This window comes from Salvelinus fontinalis, chromosome 4 (assembly GCF_029448725.1).
Source record: "Salvelinus fontinalis isolate EN_2023a chromosome 4, ASM2944872v1, whole genome shotgun sequence".
In the NCBI taxonomy this organism is placed as follows: domain Eukaryota; kingdom Metazoa; phylum Chordata; class Actinopteri; order Salmoniformes; family Salmonidae; genus Salvelinus; species Salvelinus fontinalis.
In genome coordinates, this window is record NC_074668.1 from 76,559,284 (window position 1) to 76,581,238 (window position 21,955).

At 42.4% G+C, this 21,955-nt stretch overlaps 1 protein-coding gene across 1 annotated transcript in view; it reads left to right on the forward strand.

The window, feature by feature from the left end:
* Window positions 1-21,955, forward strand: part of LOC129854442 (leucine-rich repeat-containing protein 49-like) — a gene marked incomplete in the record, with an annotated part of 48,246 nt that overhangs the window by 15,320 nt on the left and 10,971 nt on the right. Inside the window, 6 exon segments of the mRNA XM_055921489.1 lie at window positions 6,396-6,457; window positions 10,488-10,635; window positions 12,322-12,405; window positions 16,908-16,985; window positions 17,200-17,378; window positions 17,495-17,590. Coding sequence (XP_055777464.1) covers window positions 6,396-6,457; window positions 10,488-10,635; window positions 12,322-12,405; window positions 16,908-16,985; window positions 17,200-17,378; window positions 17,495-17,590 — 647 coding nt within the window.

The window sequence follows — 21,955 nt, forward strand, 5'->3', positions numbered from 1 at the left end:
AAGTAAGAAACATTTTATGATGCTATTTCATATATCTGTCGAACTGTATACTAGTAGTTTTGCGCCCAGGTTTTGGCCACTCTCTCGCTATAACATAAGCCTTATGTCGTAATGAAGATATTTTTAGAATTCTAACACTGCGATTGCATTAAGAACTAGTGTATCTATCATTTCCTATACAACATGTATCTTTTTGTAATGTTTATGAATAGCTATTTGGTCAGAATAGGTGAGAGTCTAATAGAAATATCCGCACATTCTGGGAAAAGGAAGCATACTGGATAACCACTGATTTCAGCTCTAAATATGCACATTTTCGAACAAAACATAAGTGTATGTATAACCTGAGGAAATAGGACTGTCATCTGAGGAAGGTTTATGAAGGTTAGTGAAAATTAATATATTTTGCTGGTTTATTCGCTAACGCTAACGTGCCTATTGCTATCGCTAACGTGCCTTGATGAATGAATGCGGTAGTGTGGTAGGCTATTGTAGTAAGCTAATATAATGCTATATTGTGTTTTCGCTGTAAAATACTTAAAAAAATCTGAAATATTGTTTGGATTCACAAGATGCTTGTCTTTCATTTGCTGTACACAATGCATTTTTTAGAAATGTTTTATGATGAGTATTTAGGTATTCCACGTTGGTCTCTATAATTACTCTGGCTGCTTCGGTGCTATTTTTGACGGTAGCTGTGATGGTAGCTGCAATGTAAAACTGATTTATACCTCAAATATGCACATTTTTCGAACAAAACATAGATTTATTGTATAACATGTTATAAGACTGTCATCTGATGAAGTTGTTTCTTGGGTAGTTTGGTTGGTTCTTGGTTAGTTAGGTTGGCTTTGCATGCTACCTGTGCTGTGAAAAATGTCTGTCCTTCTTTGTATTTGGTGGTGAGCTAACATAAATATACGTGCTGTTTTCGCTGTAAAACATTTTAAAAATCGGACATGTTGGCTGGATTCACAAGATGTGTACCTTTCATTTGCTGTATTGGACTTGTTAATGTGTGAAAGTTAAATATTTCCAAAAAATATATTTTAAATTTCGCGCTCTGCCTTTTCAGTGGAATGTGGGAGGAGTTCCGCTGGCGGAACGCTGGAGTGGTAAAGGTTAAATCGAACTAAATTTTAATCAGAACTAAAGTTTTGTTGCTAAGGATTTCACGATGTGGTTAGCCTTTACGGCTGGGACTGCAAGTTTGTGTTCCATTCTTTTGTGTGGATTCTGCGAATGCTAGCTGGCTGTACTACAGACACCTGTCGTCATCGTGGGAAAGACTCATTGTTATCGTTTCGTAAAACAACTGGTTACAGTAAAGAGACAACCTTGATACTAAGGAGATCCTAAGGGAAATCGACTAGTACCAACAGCTTTATGCTATGGAGGAACAACATACTCCGTCATGGCAAGATCCGACTACCTCACAAAATAACTTTAACCCAACAAAAAAAAGAAAAACAGATTAATCTACAGACACGGACAATTTACTTACTGTTGAAGTAGAGGCTAGTGCTCTGGCTGGAATCCATGCAACACTGGAAAAGTTGTGTGAGGAGGTAGCAGGGCTGAGAGGGAGTTTGGAGTTCTCATGCTCCAAGGAGAAAACAAGGCACTCACAGCCAAGGTAAAAATCCACGATTCCAACATGGATTGTCTACTCAGGGAAATTAAGGAGTCGCTACTAGACATAAAAAGTAGGAGCATGCGTGATTTTTTTTCTGGGATTCCTGAGGACGCATCCAATAATCCAGAGAGAATTCATTCAATCAGAGAATTCATGCAATCCGCCTTGAAACTTCCTATAGAGACTGTAAACAAGGTGGCTTTTCACCGAGTACACAGACTTGGAGATCGGAGCGACAAGACCAAGGGTTCCCGACTGATCATCGCAAAATTTGAACACTACCAACAAAAGGAGCTGATCAAAAGCAGGGAAGTGAGCTTAAAGGGACCAAATTCGGTCTCAAGGAAGATAAACGAACATCGTAAGAGACTGTATCCGGTACAAAGGCAACAAAGGGAGAAGGGTAAGTGTGCCTTTCTCATAGTGGACAAACTCTTTATGGATGGACAGCTATTCCGAGACAGCTTCATAACATCATGGCTGTACTAAATTCTACAGGGACTTCAGGTTACGAAAAAAATTAAATATAGGAACTGTAAAAAATATCTGAACATTATGACGTGGATATGATCCACATACAGACTTACACACACACACACACACACACACACACAGACACACACACACACACACACACACACACACACACACACACACCTGATCTCGCTCTCTTCTCTCACTCTCTTTCTCTTTTCTCTCCCTCTCTCTATTGTCGAGAACTGTTTTATAATTTAATGTGTTTATTATTTGTCGATCTTTTTTATGTATTTGTCTACAAGTTTATATATGTTTACAACAAGCAAGGGGAAGATATCAGAATAGGGGCATTGGGGAATAATAACATATCGTATGGAATACATTTGTACTGTAGTGAAGCCGTCTCTAGAGTAATGCAAGGTCTCTTTCATGATCATGTGAAATGTCAATTGCTATGGAAATACTGGGATGTGTTTTTCAATGATGTTAAAGGTAATTATGATGCAACTATGACGGTGATACGATATGGATTACAATTATCATCAAGAATATTAAGGCTATATGCACTTCATGTTATACACATAGACACTCAACCAAGCAAATTGGCAGAGTTATTTTTTGGGGGGATATCACACATTATAGTCTTACTCTTATACAGACATTGTACACACTCTCACTAAATCACATCCAATATCCTACACATCAACCTACTCAGATTTACTACACACATAATATCTTGTCTCAATTTTCTAACAACTGTGGCATTGGCTCACAGGAAAACAGGCAAGGGAATAAAACAAATATTGCTAGAACCTATTTCTTGAATTCTAAATATCAGACATTTGAAAGCTCTAGTTTTGACCGTCATAATACCTCTGATGGCAGTAACTTTACAAGCACTAATGATGGTTGATTTAGACTGAGAATAGTATCTAGTTAAGGGGTGAAATAAGTATAGCCAGTTATAATTGTAACGGTTTAACAGATTGTAAAAAAAAAAAAAAAAAAAGATCAGTCTTTACATAGCTAAAAGAAAAGGAATGTAACATACTGTTTACAGGAAACTCACTCTACATCCTTAGATGAACTTGCGTGGAAAAGGGAATGGGGTCAACTTATTTTTAACTAAGACAAAATCATTTATAACTGAATTTTTACAGTTTAATATACAGTTGGAAGTCGGAAGTTTACATACACTTAGATTGGAGTCATTAAAACTTGTTTTTCAACCACTCTACAAAATGTCTTGTTAACAGCTATAGTTTTGGCAAGTCGGTTAGGACATCTACTTTGTGCATGACACAAGTCATTTTTCCAACAATTGTTTACAGACAGATTATTTCACTTATAATTCACTGTATCACAATTCCGGTGGGTCAGAAGTTTACATACACTAAGTTGACTGTGCCTTTATACAGCTTGGAAAATTCCAGAAAATTGTCATGATTTTTTTATTTTTTTTATTTTTTATACATACTGAGACAAGGATATCCCTACCGGCCAAACCCTCCCTAACCCGGACGACGCTATGCCAATTGTGCGTCGCCCCACGGACCTCCCGGTTGCGGCCGGCTGCGACAGAGCCTGGGCGCGAACCCAGAGACTCTGGTGGCTCAGCTTGCACTGAGATGCAGTGCCCTAGACCACTCGCCACCCGGGAGGCAAGTGGGAGTGGAGTTTCTGTGCGGGAGATAGAATGATGGTCAAAGATAAATGTTTTTTTTTTTAAAAAGGTCTAAATTAAACATGTTAAAAAGTCAGTTTGAATGACACTGAGGGGAAGGGTTTTTACAACCAATGCCAGTTTGCCTGAGGCTGATGCCGTGCAGGTGTTTGTACACATATACACACACTCATTCAAATAAACGCATACAAGAACATACACATACATGTAATAGTGCCAGACATGCACACAAACATATAGTTTGCATTGCTGTTATGATTTTAGTTGTACTAGATGTCCTTTGTTTTAATATTTCAATTTTTAATAAAAAAAAAAAATTGCATTGTTGTTTGCTGTTTCCTTCTGTCTTTTTCTTTTTTCTCTTTAGTACATTCTCTTGGTTGTTGGGGGGTTCTTGGGGGTGGGGAATGGAATTAATTGTATTTTTTATTTTTCTTCTTGGGGGGGACTGTGGGAGGGGTCTCGAATGGTTGAGGGACAGCTATTGGGGAACTGTGAGGGGATCTTGGAGGGTTCGGGTTCACGTTTTTTGGCCTGGTGGAAGATCTGACAACGTGTGCTTGAGCAGGGCATTGACCCTGGATGCTTCTGTGTGTCACTCTGAATGGGAGTCTGTTGGATGACTGGTATGATGTAGATGTTGAGCGGCTTCACTGCAAGTATATTGTATGTTTCGGATATCCAAAAATAAAAAAAATAAATGTTTGATGTCTTCTTTGCCCATATGAATGTACCATACGATGTAACTGCAATGATGAGATAGATGTTATTCTTCTTTGTTTTTATGTTTTATTATCTCAATGCCATACTGTGTTTAACTGTGTTCGATCTTGCCTAGCCATCTTGTTTCAAGAGGACCACAATGAAAATAAGTCCCAGACTTTATTGTGTGTTATCCTCCATGATTTTACTCATGTGCATGTATGGCTTTTTCAAGTTTTGCGTGTGCTTGTTTTTTAAAAGGTCGAATTAATAAACTAAACTAAATGGCCAAGCCCCACAGATCTGATTCATGTAGCAGAAAGCATGGATATGGCTTTAGAGGTCAGCATGGCCATTACACAGTAAATGTTGTGCTCTAGTCTAGTGGCTGACCAGTTGGCCCTCGGCATAGTGAGAGCTGTGGTAGACGACCAGGTGTAGTAGACTGATTAGAGGGAATCCACCATAACTGGGCATCACGTCTTTCACCCACACAGATGAAAGGAGTGCCTCCATTAGGCTAATCTGGCAGGTGGGCATTTGGGTTGTTAGAATGGGGGGATGGGGGTGTGCGTGCAAGTGAGCGTGTGTGGATGAGGATTGTGGTAGTGTAGTGGGAGTTTATGCAGATGAGTTTTGTAGTAGTGTAGAGGGAGTTTGTGTGGCAGTGTAGAGGGAGGTTATGTGGATTAGTATTGTGGTAGTGTAGAGAGAGTTCATGTGGATAAGTATTGTGGTAGTGTAGAAGGAGTTTATGCGGATGAGTATCGTGGTAGTGTTGAGCGAGTTTATCCGAATGAGTATTGTGGTAGTGTAGAGGGTGTTCATGTGGATGAATTTTGTGGCAGTGTAGAGGGAGTTTATGTGGATGAGTATTGTGGTAGTGTAGAAGAAGTTTATGTAAATGAGTATCGTGGTAGTGTTGAGGGTGTTTATGTGGATGAGTATTGTGGTAGTGTAGAGGGAGTTTATGTGGATGAGTATTGTGGTAGTGTAGAGGGAGTTTATGTGGATGGCTGCTAGGTTAAGCTCTTGTTGTCTGATGAGAGGCAGAGATACAGGCAGTGCTGATGGAGGCTATATAGGCTGACGCAGCGCTTTAAGACCCTCATGGCAGTGTCCACACGCACACACACACGCATCCCAGCGCATGTCATTCATCCTCATAGAAGGCTTCTAAAGTTGCAGCTAATGAGGTTGCCCTGTCCTACGAGGCTGAACACGTCATCCCCACTGCCATCCCCCTGTCCTACTCTCCTGTAGCTGGCTGTGACATTGCCTGTGCCTCTGTGTCCTCATCAGCCAGCCAGCCTGCTGGTCCTCCTCACATCCTCCCATCCTCCCCCAGACTCTCTCCTCCATTGATCCTGAAACAGCCTGATGATGAAACAGATTCCATGACATCGGCACCACTGGAGACTTTAATCTATTCCTGTTGAATTCATAATTTACCCAAATCGCTGTCGCCTTCCCTTTGTTTTTCTGCTGCTGCTGGGCTGTGTCTCTGTGTGTGTCACTGTGTGTGTCACTGTGTGTGTCTGTGTGCCAGTAGCCCCCTCTTTCTTTCTCTCTTTCTCTCTCTCTTCTATAAGCGGTTGAGTGAGCAAGCTCCTGCAGCAGGGGATATCTGCATTAGCGCACTCTCCTCTCCTCTCCCTCCCCTTCTCCTTGCTCTCCCCCTCCCCTCCCTGTGCAGCCGCGGCAGTGTGTCTGCGCGCGCAGGGCGGATGGGGCTGTATGCCGAAGCTGGGAGCTGCAAGGTGACAGAGGGAATGGAGAGGGATGGGAAGGTCTGAGCCGTGACTGTGCAGTGCCCCACCGCTACCACAACTCAAACCCCTCTAGAGCCCCCTCTCCTCTCTTCATCCCCCTCTTTCTCTCCCTCTCTTTGTCTAGACAGAGGTGGACCAGCTGCCCTGCCTTCAGCGCCTCTTTCTCAGCTGCAACAGCATTACCAGGTAAGATCTGCTGCTACTGCTTAACCCTCTCCTCTCCACAGATCTCAGTGCTGGCAGGTTCCCCTCCCAGGCAGCTCCCTATAGCTCAGGGCTAGGCCTGGCCTCTGCTGCAGAGGAGGACCCATACTGCCTGGTCTCTCTCTCTCTCTGAGCACACACTGAATGACTGCTGAGGTGGGCAGTCTCTCCCTTTCCCAGTGGCTAATAACCTACTGTACTGCTGGGGTGGGCAGTCTCTCCCTACCCCAGTGACTAACAACCTACTGTACTGCTGGGTTGCTAAGAGATGGTGTCGGCATGTCTCATGAATGGAAAGTCTGTTTTGTTACTGTGGATAGTGTGTTTTCAAACCCCTGTTCTTTTTTCCTTGTGTGGTTTGTGGCTTTGCCTTTTACCTCCCTTAGCCTTATATAAATAGTGGAGTTGTCATTGAGTTCAGTCAGGAGGACAGAGGCTGAATGCTGAACGAGCACTGTCTCTGCCTGTGAAAACGGTGAAATCCTGATTTAATAAGACAGTGTTGCCAGTCCAGAGGGCCACAGTTGACTTCTGATGTGATTCATTTCTCACGGCAGCTCTTGCTAGCCCACTCTGTTTTAGGCAGTAAATAAATAATTTAAACCCTGCCTTGCCCAAACATAAAGCTTATATACAGTTGAAGTCGGAAGTTTACATTACAAATAAGTCATTTAGCAGACGCTCTTATCCAGAGCGACTTACAAATTGGAAAGTTCATACATATTCATCCTGGTCCCCCCGTGGGGAATGAACCCACAACCCTGGCGTTGCAAGCGCCATGCTCTACCAACTGAGCCACACGGGACTTACATACACTTAGGTTGGAGTCATTAAAACTTGTTTTTCAACCACTCCACAAATTTCTTGTTAACAAACTATAGTTTTGGCAAGTCGGTTAGGACATCTACTTTGTGCATGACACAAGTCATTTTTCCAACAATTGTTTACAGACAGATTATTTCACTTATACTTCACTGTATCACAATTCCAGTGGGTCAGAAGTTTACATACACTAAGTTGACTGTGCCTTTAAACAGCTTGGAAAATTCCAGAAAATTATGTCATGATTTTAGAAGCTTCAGCTAGGCTAATTGACATCATTTGAGTTAGAGGTGTCCATGTGGATGTATTTCAAGGCTACCTTCAAACTCAGTGCCTCTTTGCTTGACATCATGGGAAAATTAAAAGAAATCAGCCAAGACCTCAGAAAACAATTGTAGACCTTCACAAGTCTGGTTCATCCTTGGGAGCCATTTCCAAACGCCTGAATGTAACACGTTCATCTGTACAAACAACAGTACGCAAGTATAAACACCATGGGACCACGCAGCCGTCATACCGCTCAGGAAGGAGATGCGTTTTGTCTCCTAGAGATGAACGTACTTTGGTGCGAAAAGTGCAAATCAATCCCAGAACAACAGCAAAGGACTTTGTGAAGATGCTGGAGGAAACAGGTACAAAAGTATCCATATCCACAGTAAAACAAGTCCTATATCGACATAACCTGAAGTCCACTCAGCAAGGAAGGAGCCACTGCTCCAAAACCACCATAAAAAAGCCAGACTACATTTTGAAACTGCACATGGGGACAAAGATGGTACTTTTTGGAGCAATGTCCTCTGGTCTGATGAAACAAAAATATAACTGTTTGGCCATAATGGCCATCGTTATGTTTGGAGGAAAAAGGGGGTGGCTTGCAAGCAGAAAAACAACATTCCAACCCTGACGCACGGGGGTGGCAGCATCATGTTGTGGGGGTGCTTTTCTGCAGGAGGGACTGGTGCACTTCACAAAATAGATGGCATCATGAGGGAGGAAAATTATGTGGATATATTGAAGCAACATCTCAAGACATCAGTCAGGAAGTTAAAGCTTGGTTGCAAAAGGGTCTTCCAAATGGACAATGACCCCACGCATACTTCCAAAGTTGTGGCAAAATGGCTTAAGGACAACAAAGTCAAGGTATTGTAGTGGCCATCACAAAGCCATGACCTCAATCATATAGAACATTTGTGGGCAGAACTGAAAAAAACACGTGCGAGCAATGAGGCCTACAAACCTGACTCAGTTACACCAGCTCTGTCAGGAGGAATGGGCCAAAAATCTCCCAATTTATTGTGGGAAGCTTGTGGAAGGCTACCCGAAACATTTGACCCAAGTTAATCAATTTAAAGGCAATGCTACCAAATACTAATTGCGTGTATGTAAACTTCTGACCCACTGGGATTGTGAAAGAAAGAAATTAAATTAAAGCTGAAATAAATCATTCTCTCTACTATTATTCTGACATTTCACATTCTTAAAATAAAGTGGTGATCCTAACTGACCTAAGAAGGGAATTTTTACTAGGATTAAATGTCAGGAATTCTGAAATTAGGCCAATCAGAAGTCCTCTCTGCAAACAGTGCCCAGAACACTATTTATATTCACATTTGTGGTGAACCTACTGTTTACATTACATTTCCTTTTTTGTCATTGAGCAGACGTTCTTATTCAGAGTGATTTACAGGAGCAATTAGGATTAGGTGTCTTGCTCAAGGGCACATAGACCGATTATTTTCACCTAGTCAGCTCAGGGATTTGAACCAGCGACCATTCGTTCAGTGGCCCAACGCTCCTAACCGCTAGGTCACCTGCCACCCTAGTTAGCTTGGCTACCTACCACCCTGTTTAGCCTAGTTATTGTCTTCCCATCTAAAACTCTGTTCACCCAGCCCCAGGCCATGTCTGTTGCTTTCAATGCCCTCTTCCACTGCCAGCCCCAGGCCCAATTAGCACGTTTCCATGTTTTCTTTTTGTTGAGTTCTGGGCCCTGGGTATTCAAAAAGGGTCTTAGGGTAGGAGAGGTAATATTGAATCCATTTTGCCTTAATAGATTATAAGATTATATGGACTAGGGGGACCTGATCCTAGATCAGCATTCCTAATCTGAGACTCTTTGTGAATACGGGCCCTGTTCCCTGGTGGTAGTGTCGACCTATGGATTATAAGGTTAATTCAACTAAAATTGAGGTTGGGGGAGCTTTTCTAAGTGAATTACTCATTATATTAACATACAGTTGCATCACCGTATGGCAACAGCTCGGCATCTGACCGTAAGGCGCTACAGAGGGTAGTGCGTACAGCCCAGTACATCACTGGGGCCAAGCTTCCTGCCGTCCAGGACCTATATATATTTTTTTATTTAACCTTTATTTAGCTAGGCTTGTCAGTTAAGAACAAATTCCTATTAATCATGACGGCCTACACCGCCCAAACACGGACGACACTAGGCCAATTGTGCGCCGCCCTATGGGACTCCCAATCACGACCGGTTGTGATACAGCCTGGATTCGAACCAAGGTGTCTGTAGTGACGCCTCAAGCACTGAGATGCAGTGCCTTAGACTGCTGTGCCACTCAGCAGCCCCAAAAATGTCTGAGGAAAGCCCAAAAAATTGTCAAAGACTCCAGTCACCCAAGTCATAGACTGTTCTCTCAGCTACCGCACAGCAAGCGGTACCGGAGCGCCAAGTCTAGTTCCAAAAGGCTCCATAACAGCTTCTACCCCCAAGCCATAAGACTACTGAACAATTCATTAAATGGCCACCCGAACTATTTGCTTGACACCCCCCCCTCCTTTTGTTTGTATATTGCTGCTACTCGCTGTTTATTATTAATGCATAGTCACTTTACCCCTACCTACATGTACAAATTAACTTGACTAACCTGTACCCCTGCACATTGACTCGGTACCGGTACCCCGTGTATATATAGCCACATTATTGTTATTTTATTGTGTTACTTAAACATTTTTTTTACTTTAGTTTATTTAGTAAATATTTTCTTAACTCTATTTTCTTAAAACTGCATTGTTGGTTAAGTGCTTGTAAGTAAGCATTTCACGGTAAGGTCTACACCTGTTGTATTTGGCGCATGTGACAAACTAAATTTGGTTTGATTTGATATAGTATTTGTCCCATTGATAGTTGTTAATGACCTGTGTGGTGTGTGTTTTCTCACTCTGTGTGTAGTTTTGATGAGCTAGCCTGCCTGGGAGAGTCTTGCTCCCTTTCTGAGCTCACCCTGGATGGGAACCCAGTAGCCCTGGAGACATGGTACAAGCAGGCCGCCCTGCGCTGTGTGCTTCAACTCAGACAGCTGGACATGAAACGTGTCACGGTAAGACATACGCTCGGTGGGTGTGTGTGTCTGTATTCTTGTATGTGCTTGAGTTTGCGTGGCTGTGGTTGTGTTTTTGTGTGTATTTTCAGTAGTCATGCAAGGCATAACAACACATTGGCTTGTGAATACTGCATGTTGGCCTTGGCTTGTAAATACTGCAAGGATTCTGTAAAGCAACACTTGACACTACCACATGCTTGATATCCATAGGCATAAAAGCAGAATTGCCTGTCAAACATGATGTCATTGTATTCACAATACATACGTGACACTTGAGTTCAGAGGTTCATGCATTTGAAAGCTATTAAGCAGGCAGGCAACACCCAGGTCTGAGCTTGTAGGCTACATGAACCCTGAGGTACCACACAAACACCTTGCCCTTAGAATATGGAGGAATGGCCCTGCAGCCAATAGGATGGGCAAGTCCTCCTGAGATCAGAATCACAATCTGATTTGTACAACTTTCCACAGATGAGCACTGACTGGTAGTAACGTAGTTTGAGATATAACATACTTGCTGTCAGTGCCAAGGCAGGCAGATATAATGTATGAGTAAAATAAGGGTTAAAGCTGGCTGCAGATGTGGAGGTGAGATGTGAACTCCTCTTGCTTTGAGCCAGAATAGAATCAATAGATGCCAGGAAACGGTTACCGTTGCTCCTTGTGGGATATCTGTGTCAACACAAAAGACTGGGTTTGTTCAGGGGGAAATTAACAGTGTTAATGACCAAAGATTTTCAGCGTTATTTCACCTGATGTTCTAGTCTACTAATTAGTGGGAAAGGATGACAATGCATTATTGATACTATTACAAATAGCCTAGTTGTGACAGCACTTAAGGTCCTCTACTCAAACTGATTTGAGCCCTTATTGCCTGGAACTTCCTTCCATCTCATATTGCTCAAATAAACAGCAAACCTGGTTTAAGAAAACAGATAAAGCAACACCTCGCGGCACAACGCCTCCCCTCTATTTGACCTAGATAGTTTGTGTGTATGCATTGATATGTAGGCTACGTGTGCCTTTTTAAAAATGTATGTAGCTCTGTCCTTGAGCTGTTCTTGTCTGATGTTCTGTATTATGTCATTCTGTATTATGTTTCATGTTTTGTGTGGATCCCAGGAAGAGTAGCTGCTGCTTTTGCAGCAGCTAATGGGGATCCTAATAAAATACAAAAATACAACATTTCACATACTGATTTAACTTTTTTATTACAAAGTATTTTTGATAAAAGACCTTCCCTTATAGCAAACACATTTTGCAAAGGGTATGAAAGATAGCGCTTTGATTCTGGAGCCATTGCAGCATTTTCAGTGAACCATATCAAGGAATCCTTTCTCAGCCGAATCGTCACAGAGTAGCCAGCGCTAAACATCCCCTAGAGCTCAGCTGGCAGTCTCAGATTGTGTCTGCTGGTGCATTGCATGCCGGGAGCTCTGCCTGGCACACCCAAACAGCTGGGCTCAGTTCAGATGAGGCTGCAGCCGAATATCAGACAGACAGATAATCCTGTGATGAAGCAGGAGATGCTGCCTCTCCAACTGGTCCTTCCTGCAGAGGGAAAACCTGCAGCTGACATAACATACATTATTCTGACTGTGCCTCTGTCTCATGTTGAATAATTCAGTCTCGTCCATGAATGGAGCAACACCCTGATTGTGTTATTGACCCTCTTTTCTGCAGGAGGAGGAGAGACGTATGGCCTGCGTCACGGCCCGGAAGGAGGATGAGAAGAAGAGGGAGAGTCACAAGCAGGCCATGCACAAGGTACCTGACTTTCCTTATGTTGACTCTCTGTCCATATTTGTGTTTAACATACTGTACTATACTGTTACTATCGTAGCTATCTCGCCATGTTGACTGACCAATATATTATTCTGCTCTGACATCAAACTGATGTTAGCTGGTAGATTGTCACATAAGAGGCAGAATTCCACAATGATAAAATAGAATCCAAATAATGTCACAGGTCAGTGATACGGACTGAGCAGACTAGCTGGTGAGAGTTTCAGTCATTAACCAAATATTTCAAATATTTTGTGGCGTTTAATGTGTTATATAAGCTTTTCTGACGGATGCATGTCAACAACATAATTAACCTGTCTAGGATCAGCGTGGCGCTAGCGGCACACCCCCCCCCCCCCCCCCACTGAAAAACCAGTGCCGCGAAATTCAAAAAAAATATTTTTTTTAAATATTTAACTTTCACACATTAAAGTCCAATACAGCTAATGAAAGACACAGATCTTGTGAATCCAGTCAACATTTCCGATTTTTAAAATGTTTTACAGGGAAGACACAATATGTAAAGATGTACATCTATTACCTAAAAACACATTAGCATAATCCACCATCTTTTATTTGTCCACCAACACCAGTAGCCATCACCAATTCGACTAAACTAAGATATTTATAGCCCCTAACCAGCAAAAAAACTCATCAGATGACAGTCTGATAACATATTTATGGTATGGGATAGGTTTTGTTAGAAAAAAGTGCATATTTCAGGTATATGGCATAGTTTACAATTGCACCCACCATCACAAATGGACTAGAATAATTACAATGAGCAACGTGTTTACCTAACTACTAATCATCAAACATTTCGTAAAAATACACAGCATACACGAATCGAAAGACACAGATCCTGTGAATACAGACAATATTTCAGATTTTCTAAGTGTCTTACAGCGAAAACACAATAAATCGTTATATTAGCTTAGCACATAGCAATTAGCAGCCCAGCATTGATTCTAGCCAAAGTGAGCGATAAAAGTCAACATCGCCAAAAGATATTAATTTTTTCACTAACCTTCTCAGAATTCTTCCGATGACACTCCTGTAACATCATATTACACAATCCATATAGAGTTTGATCGAAAATGTTTATATTTAGCCACCAAAATCATGGTTAGACAATGTGAAATGTAGCTCAGCTGGTCAGAAAATGTCCTTGCGCCACTTAGACAGTGATCTACTCTTATACATAAATACTCATAAACGTGACTAAAAAATATAGGGTGGACAGGGATTGATAGACAATTTAATTCTTAATACAATTGCGTTATTACATTTTTTAATTTATCCTTACTTTTCAATACAGTTTGCGCCAAGCGAAGCTACGTCAAAAAACATGGCGTCCTAAGCCACTAAAATGTTTTGACAGAAACACGATTTATCATAATAAAAATGTCCTACCTTGAGCTGTTCTTCCATCAGTATCTTGGGCAAAGGATCCTTTCTTGGGAGAAATCGTCTTTTGGTGGAAAGCTGTCCTCTTGCCATGTGGAAATGTCAACTGCGTTCGGGATGAACTGAAAAGCGTGCCCAACTTTTCACATCGTTGCAAAAATAAATGTCCCAAAATCGCACTAAACGGATATAAATTGCTATAAAACGCTTTAAATTAACTACTTTATGATGTTTTTAACTCCTATAACGAGTGAAAAGATGACCGGAGAAATATAACAGGCTAAACTAACGCTTGGAACAGGTGCGCGCCGGTGTCCTCTAGGCTCATGACGCAGCTCCCAAAGAATGACTAGCTTCAGGGTTTTTTCATTTGTAGGGCCTGTGAACGCGCAATCGACCCCGTTGGAATCGTCATCACGTAAAGGCATCCAGGGGAAGACGTAAGAAGTGTCCGTATAGTCATAGCAACGACAGTGCCCTTTTAACTGACTTCAGAAAAGTGGCCAACATTTCTCAAATCTGACTCCATGTCAGGGAAATTGCTGTAGAATGGGCTCTGTTCCACTTAGAGACAGAATTTCAACTCCTATAGAAACTATAGACTGTTTTCTATCCAATAATAATAATAATATGCATATTGTACGATCAAGGATTTTGTGGGAAGCCGTTTAAAAAATTAGCCAAATTAGCATAAATAGTCTAAACAGCGCCCCCATCCCCAACAGGTTATTAAGCCATACAGATGTACTTTGTGGAAAGTGCTTATTTGGACAATAACCAAACTCCTTGGCCCTCAATGCTGTTTGTTAAAACGTTTTTACCTCCCAAACATTTCCTGTTTATTCATATGAAGAGCCAAAACTAGTCAAAATATGAACATGCTTATCGTCTGCTAGCCATTAGGGTTTATTATGAGTACAATAGGATGTTAGGTGTGCTTTTGTTTAAACTCATTGCACATGTAACATACACTGCATAACCCCTTGTAGACAGTGGATGAGGATGACTAATGTTGTGGGAGTTAGACTATAAGTGCATTGTTTAAGGAGAGGGCAAGAGGGCGGTTTTTGATGTTGAACAATGTATCAAATCATGTATATCAACATGTATGATATGCTGTCATATGTCTGTAAGCAATTTCTGTTGATGCTGAGGTACCGGTAAGCAGTTATCTCAGATGATACCTAAAGCGCTCTGAGGGTTGCTCCTCAATGGCCACTAATTCTTAACTACTTGAAATGTACTGTGGTGTTCGCTTGTCATGTAAAGAGGAGTCATCTGCTTTGCATTAACCGCCCAACCATGAGTTGATCAGTGGGAGCATTTATGTGGCTTGGCTTGGTGTCTTCTGTTTAGAAATAAAAGTTTAAAATTTTTACATTTTGACAGTTACATTTCCAAGGGGGCTAAAATAACAGTGACTGTTGCTACAATTCTCAAAGTTTTTCAATCCACTTCAATAGTCATTTGTCTTTTTTCTCCATTATCTTTTCCCTAAGTGTTCCTCACAATAACTGTTCTAACTACAGGGTTTCTAAGTGCTCAGTTCCTCTTGTAGAATATCAGATCCCACCAACCTTTGTTTGAGGCTGGTTATGATTTCAGTTCAAATGACCAAAACATGCTTGTTCAATCATTGTGTATCAGTACTTTACTGTAGGTGTTAGAGAATGCATACTGTACTGTATCTATACAGAACAAAAATATAAACGCAACAATTTCTACGATTTAACTGAATTACAATTCATATAAGGAAATCAGTCAATTTAAATAAATTCATTAGACCCTAATCTATGGATTTCACATGACTGAGCAGGGGCGCAACCATGGGTGGGCCTGTGAGGGCATAGGCCCACCCACTGGGGAGCCAGGCCCAGCCAATCAGAATGAGTTTTTCCCCAGAAAATGGCTTTATTACAGACAGAAATACTCCTCCGTTTCTTTATCTGTCCGACCGGCTGGTCTCAGCCGAATGTGGAGGTCCTGGCCTGGCGTGGTTAAACGTGGTCAGCAGTTGTGAGGCCGGTTGGATGTACTGACACATTCTCTAAAACGACGCTAGAGATGGCTTATGGTAGAGAAATGAACATCAATTCTCTGGCAACAGCTCTGGTGGACATTCCTGCAGTCAGCATGTCAATTGCATGCTCCCTCAAAACTTAAGACATCTGTGGCATTGTGTTGTGTGACAAAACTGCACATTTTACAGTGACCTTTTATTGTCCCTAGCATAAAGTGCATGTGTGTAATGATCATGCTGTTTAATCAACTTCTTGATATGCCACACCTGTCAGGTGGATGGATTATCTTGGCAAAGGAGAAATGCTCACTAACAGGGATGTAAACAAATTTGAGAGAAATCAGCTTTTTGTGCATATGGGACATTTCTGGGATCTTTTATTTCAGATCATGAAACATGGGACCAACACTTTACATGTTGCGTTTATATTTTTGTTCATTATATACTGTATTGATGTGTGTATTCCTGCCATCCTGCTGCATTGACTGATCCATACTGAGAGATCAGAAAGGGTTCTGAAGGAAGTTTAATTGCCTCTGTGTAATCCAATTGAGCTAGTTGAGGAAAAATGTATAAATGGAATGCTCTGTGAGGGTTCATGTAGTCTCAGAATTATCGACTATCAATCCTGTTTGCCAGCCGTCCCCTGTGTGTGGGAGTGGAGCATTCCATTCCATACCTGTGCGTATCAAAACTGAACTGAATAAAGGCAAAAATATTATGAAATCGAAAGAGAGAGAGAGAGCTGCATTCTTCCTTGCTGCAGGGTGGGGGTGGCACAGAAGTACTGCTGCTGCCTCTGCTACAGTCAACACGGATTCAGCTGCCGCAGTAATGCTGAGACAGGTTGTTGAGAGATATGGGGCATGTACAGTACAGCACACACATATTGTACATTGTTATTACAGACAGAGCCTTTGTAACTCTGGGAGACTAGGTATTGGTAAGATAGGCATGTTTGTATGTAATGTAAGCTAAGTGACAGTCTATCAGTTAGAATAACATTTGAAGTTTTCTTTTTTGAAGATAAACAGTACATGCGTATTTGTGTTGACAGAGTCCTGCTCATGTTGCGCCTCAGCAGTTCTACACTCAACTTGGACTCAAGTCTCAGGACTCCTCAGTGACAAGCAAGGCAGGTGGAATATCTTTGTCTGTTGGCTGAAGCAGGAGAGAGATAGTCCGTTTCATAATATCATCCTGTCCTCTGTGTGCCCTGCTGAGGACCAATACCAACTGAACCCTCCTCTGTTCCCTGTGTGCGCACGTGTGTGTGTGTGTGTGCATGCATGTGTGCGCGCGTGTGATCATGTGTGTGCCTGTCTGCGTGCGTTTATGTGTGTGTGCAGGAGAAGCGGCGCTTGGCCATCCGTAATGCAGCACTGCAGTGGGAGGGGGTCAGGGCCTGTCTGGAGCTCCTGGCTCAGAACGGAGCCAAGGAGGAAATCAGCCCTGAGGCAAGCCCCGCCCACAGTCCCGCCCAGACCAATGGCCTTGCACTGGAACCTTCTCCGGATGAGCAGCTCAGGTGACGTTAGGGGGGAGGGGCCGTGCATAGGGGTGTAACTTTGGGCTCTGGAAGACTGTAGTTATAGTTGCAGGACTGTTATAGAGGTATACATAATATGTTTTCTGTTCTGCCAGACGGGTCAGTCCGCTGTCGGCTCCGGACAGGCCAACAGGGGGCAGTGAGACCCGGATACGCTCCACCAGTCGCCCCAACAGTCCTCGAGACCCCAAGTTGGTACTACACCACACCCAGGAATACATACACATCACAGGAGGTTGGTGGCAACTTAATTGGGGAGGACGGGCTTGTGGTAATGGCTGGAATGGCATTGGTGGAAGGGTATCAAATACATCAATCACATGGTTTCCATGTGTTTGATGCCATTCCATTTGCTCCGTTTCAGCCATTATTATGAGCCGTCCTCCCCTCAGCAACCTCCACTGATACGCATGCTCACAGGGGATAGAATATTGGAATGTAAACATTCTTCCAATGCAAGAAAACATGGTCCCGTTATAATTGTTCACACATTATAATTATTTCCAGTTTAGCCAATAAAACTGTATGGATGGAGCACATTTGAGGATTTTGTTTCATTCTCCTGGGTTCCGTATGTGTCAGATGACTGGTGGCACAATAACTGGGGAGGACGGTTCGTTGTAATGGCTGGAACGGAATTAATGGAATAATATCAAACACATCAAACACATGGTTTCTATATGTTTTAATACCATTCCATTCACTCCATTCCAGCCATTATTATGAGCCGTCCTCCCTTCACCAGCCTCTTGTGGACTGTCTACACTATAAACTAGCATACAAAAGGATATCCTTTTTCTATAACGGTTCTCTCCATAGAGACATGGTTCCCTCTGCTTTACACACTCAACATTTCACCCTCTAACGCTCGTTAGTCTTTACACTGATGATTTTCACAAAACTGCACAGGGCCCCATTACTTAGCTAGCTAACTTTATTGTGAGGGTTAGAGGGTGAGACCTTCACTCTGTGTCATGGCCTTGTTCTCCATATGGCCATTCCCCCAACCTGGCCTGACCTGACCAGGCTTAGCCCCCGTGCTGCAGGCCCTAACTTCTCCTGGAGGGACTGTATACCAGGACTGTCAGTTATAAGGGGTCAGGCTGAGATGGACACTGTGGCTGTGTCAACCACTATTATTACATGTTGCTTTCTTGCTCTAGGATATGAAAATGTCCCGGAAGCACAATCATTCATGGCCCTAATTCCCTTATAGGCTCACTTATAGCAGTTTGTATCGCAAAAGGGGCCAAGGCTAGGGCTCAAGTGATTCACCATACGGTGTGATGTGGTCTGCTTATCTGTAACCTTAACCGGTTTTTATTGTTGTGCACAATTGTCCAATAGGATAAAAGAGAAGAACCATTTTATGGTGTTTTACATCTATAACCTCTGTAAAAACCGTACTGTCCTTTGTCTAAGTGCAGTTTGTCAGCTCTCTGTCTGTTGTATGTAGTTGATGTATGTTTGTGATGCTTGGTATTCATGTCACGGCTGTTGAAAGGAGCGGACCAAGGTGCAGTGTGGTGAGTGTACATTTTCTCTTTATTAACTCAAATGACGCCGACAAAACAATAAACAATACAAAACAAACCATGATGATCAAAGGCAATGTGCCCTAAACAAAGTCAACTTCCCACAAACACAGGTGGAAAAAAGAGCTACCTAAGTATGGTTCCCAATCAGAGACAACGATAGACAGCTGTCCCTGATTGAGAAACATACCCAGCCAAAACATAGAAATAGAAAATCATAGAAACACAAAACATAGAATGCCCACCCAAACTCACACCCTGACCAAACCAAAATAGAGACATAAAAAGGATCTCTAAGGTCGGGGCGTGACAATTCACTCCTTTGGGTGTCTTACAGTAGATATCTTACAGTAAATATGCCCATGGAAATATTCCTATTCCTGAAAGTATAAAAGAGGAGATGATAGATGGACTGAGCAGTGATTTATAGATGTGATGTTCTACAGGTATGACCCTCTATCATCCCATGGTAAGGGATTACCAGCCTTTGTGGAGGTGTGAATTTGTGAAAGCTCCATGAAGTTAACAATCAATGCATGAATGATTTGCTTTATCTCTGGATTGATAGTCTGTCCTGGTCCGGTATATTCCTTCTTAATCCTCAAAGACAGACGGGGTTCTTCATTCCCACACGCTGGGCAGAGCTGCAGAGCTGGGCCTGTCTCTCTCTGTCCTCCCCATCTGGTTCTGCTCTGGGACCGGGCAGGGGGAGCAGGGGGACCCCCTGGTGTGTTTTTTTTTCTCTCTGAGAGATGGAGGGTCTGGAGGCTACACTCTGCTCTGTCCCCACATCGCTTCTGAGAAACAATAACAGCTGGCGTCCGCATAATTAGATCCATTAGCTCTGGATATGCTATTTGTTGTTCCCTGGGTGGGACCGGCAATGTTCACATTCATCACTAAAAAATCAGCATGGGACAGTTCACACGTTACTGCTGCTGCCGTATGAAGACACTTGGATCATCGTGTTTGTTTGAGCATGTGAGAGAGGGCCAGCTAAAGTCCTGTGAATAATTAACAACCACATAAACATGAATAGATGTGATGGAGCAATCTGCAGGTTAGTTGAATCGTTTGATTTCACTTCCCTTGAGAAACTAGCTTAAAGGAATGTGCCCAGTGAAAGTCATGCACCTCGTAACTTCAGAACACTTGCCACACAGAGGCATGAACCTTGGCTAACCTTGTGCAATTATACCTAGTTGGTTAGAATTGGTGTATTTATGCTGTAAGTGTTTATCAGTATAGTCAATGGCCTTTTCAAGCCCCCTTTCCACATCAAGCTGGAGTGGTAGATGATATGTGTTGACTGAAATGGGCCCCTGCCCCTCAGCAGGTAAAGGGAAACATGTGATGTCATCTCTGTTTGGCATTAGCAGCCCGACCCGAGCTGGAGAAGAATTAAGACAGGAGCAAATGTTGACAGTGCATTTAGAATGGAGGAAGGAGCGAACTCCTTTTAGTGTTAGGAGAATGGTTGTCTCTGCGAGTGCTTAGTGAATTTTGTGTGTGTGTGTGTGTGTGTGTGTGTGTGTGTGTGTGTGTGTGTGTGTGTGTGTGTGTGTGTGTGTGTGTGTGTGTGTGTGTGTGTGTGTGTGTGTGTGTGTGTGTGTGTGTGTGTGCAGGAACAAGCTTGTTTGTGTGCCCGTCCGACTGCTGGATATAGTAGCCTCTGTTTTATATTCCTTTGTGAGCAGACTAGAGGAAGATTTATTCGTTCCCTTGAGATATGACAGGAGGGAAGAGTTATTACCCAGAAATCCAATATTGGGGCTGGCCAGAGTGTTGGAGGGGAGACATCAGTGCCCACATGCTATGTATATATTCATTAATACAGAGGCACGCTGGGTCTCCAAGCAGGTGGAGGGGCAAGCACATCAATCTTCAAGTTCTACTTATGATGAGAGAAGGAAGTGTGGGAATGAGCGAGAGAATCTGATGCCACCACCACAATAAACCACAATAAACCAACACTTCAATAAACCATAACACTTCATTCAATAAATGTTACATCTACATCATGCCAAAGATACACAGAAATAGCCTGGTTCCAGATCTGTGTCTATATTGCTTTATTGCAGACACTGTACAGATCTGATACCATGCTAATAGAGAAATTGCTTGAACAATTTTATTTTTCTTTCAGTTTAGAAAATGTTGAAAGGTTCTTCTCACATCATGACAAGCTAAATAACCATGTTTCTTATGTGGTGCTATCATACTGTAGCTAGACAATTGGAGACACATGTAGGCTCATCTAATACATGTCAAATTGATGGGTTATAGCTGCTCAGAAATGACAGACATTGTTTTGAAGCTCCTGCTGGATTAGGTCCAGATAATTGAATTTTAGTTCAGAGCTGCTGAACACATCAGGAAACGTTTTCCACTGTTAGACTTTCCTCAGTTTGATCATCTTTGTGTCTCCTCTTCCTCTAAGAGGCTATGAGGGCACAGAGAGTTTCAGGAGGGGATTTGGAGGCACCTGGCAGTCTATCAAGAGTGATTACCAGGAACAATACATGACACAGTGCAGAGTGGGCTGATGGCATGCTTCCAGACTTCCCCAGAAAAGGATGAAAAGTTACCATCACTCTTCTTTACTCTATCTACATGTTACCCAGTGTCTCCTTTCTCTCTCTCTCTCTCTCTCTCTCTCTCTCTCTCTCTCTCTCTCTCTCTCTCTCTCTCTCTCTCTCTCTCTCTCTCTCTCTCTCTCTCTCTCTCTCTCTCGCTCGCTCGCTCGCTCTCTCTTTCTCTCTTTCTCTCTTTCTCTTTTTCTCTATCTCTCTCTCTCTTTTCTCTCTCTCTCTCTTTTTCTCTGTCTCTTTCTCTCTCTTTCTCTCTGTCTCTTTCTCTCTCTTTCTCTCTCTCTCTCTTTCTCTCTCTCTTTCTCTGTCTCTTTCTCTCTTTCTTTCTCTCTCTCTCTTTCTCTCTCTCTCTCTTTCTCTCTCTCTTTCTTCTCTCTCTCTTTCTCTCTCTTCTTTCTCTCTTCGCTCTCTTCTTTCTCTCTCTCTTTCT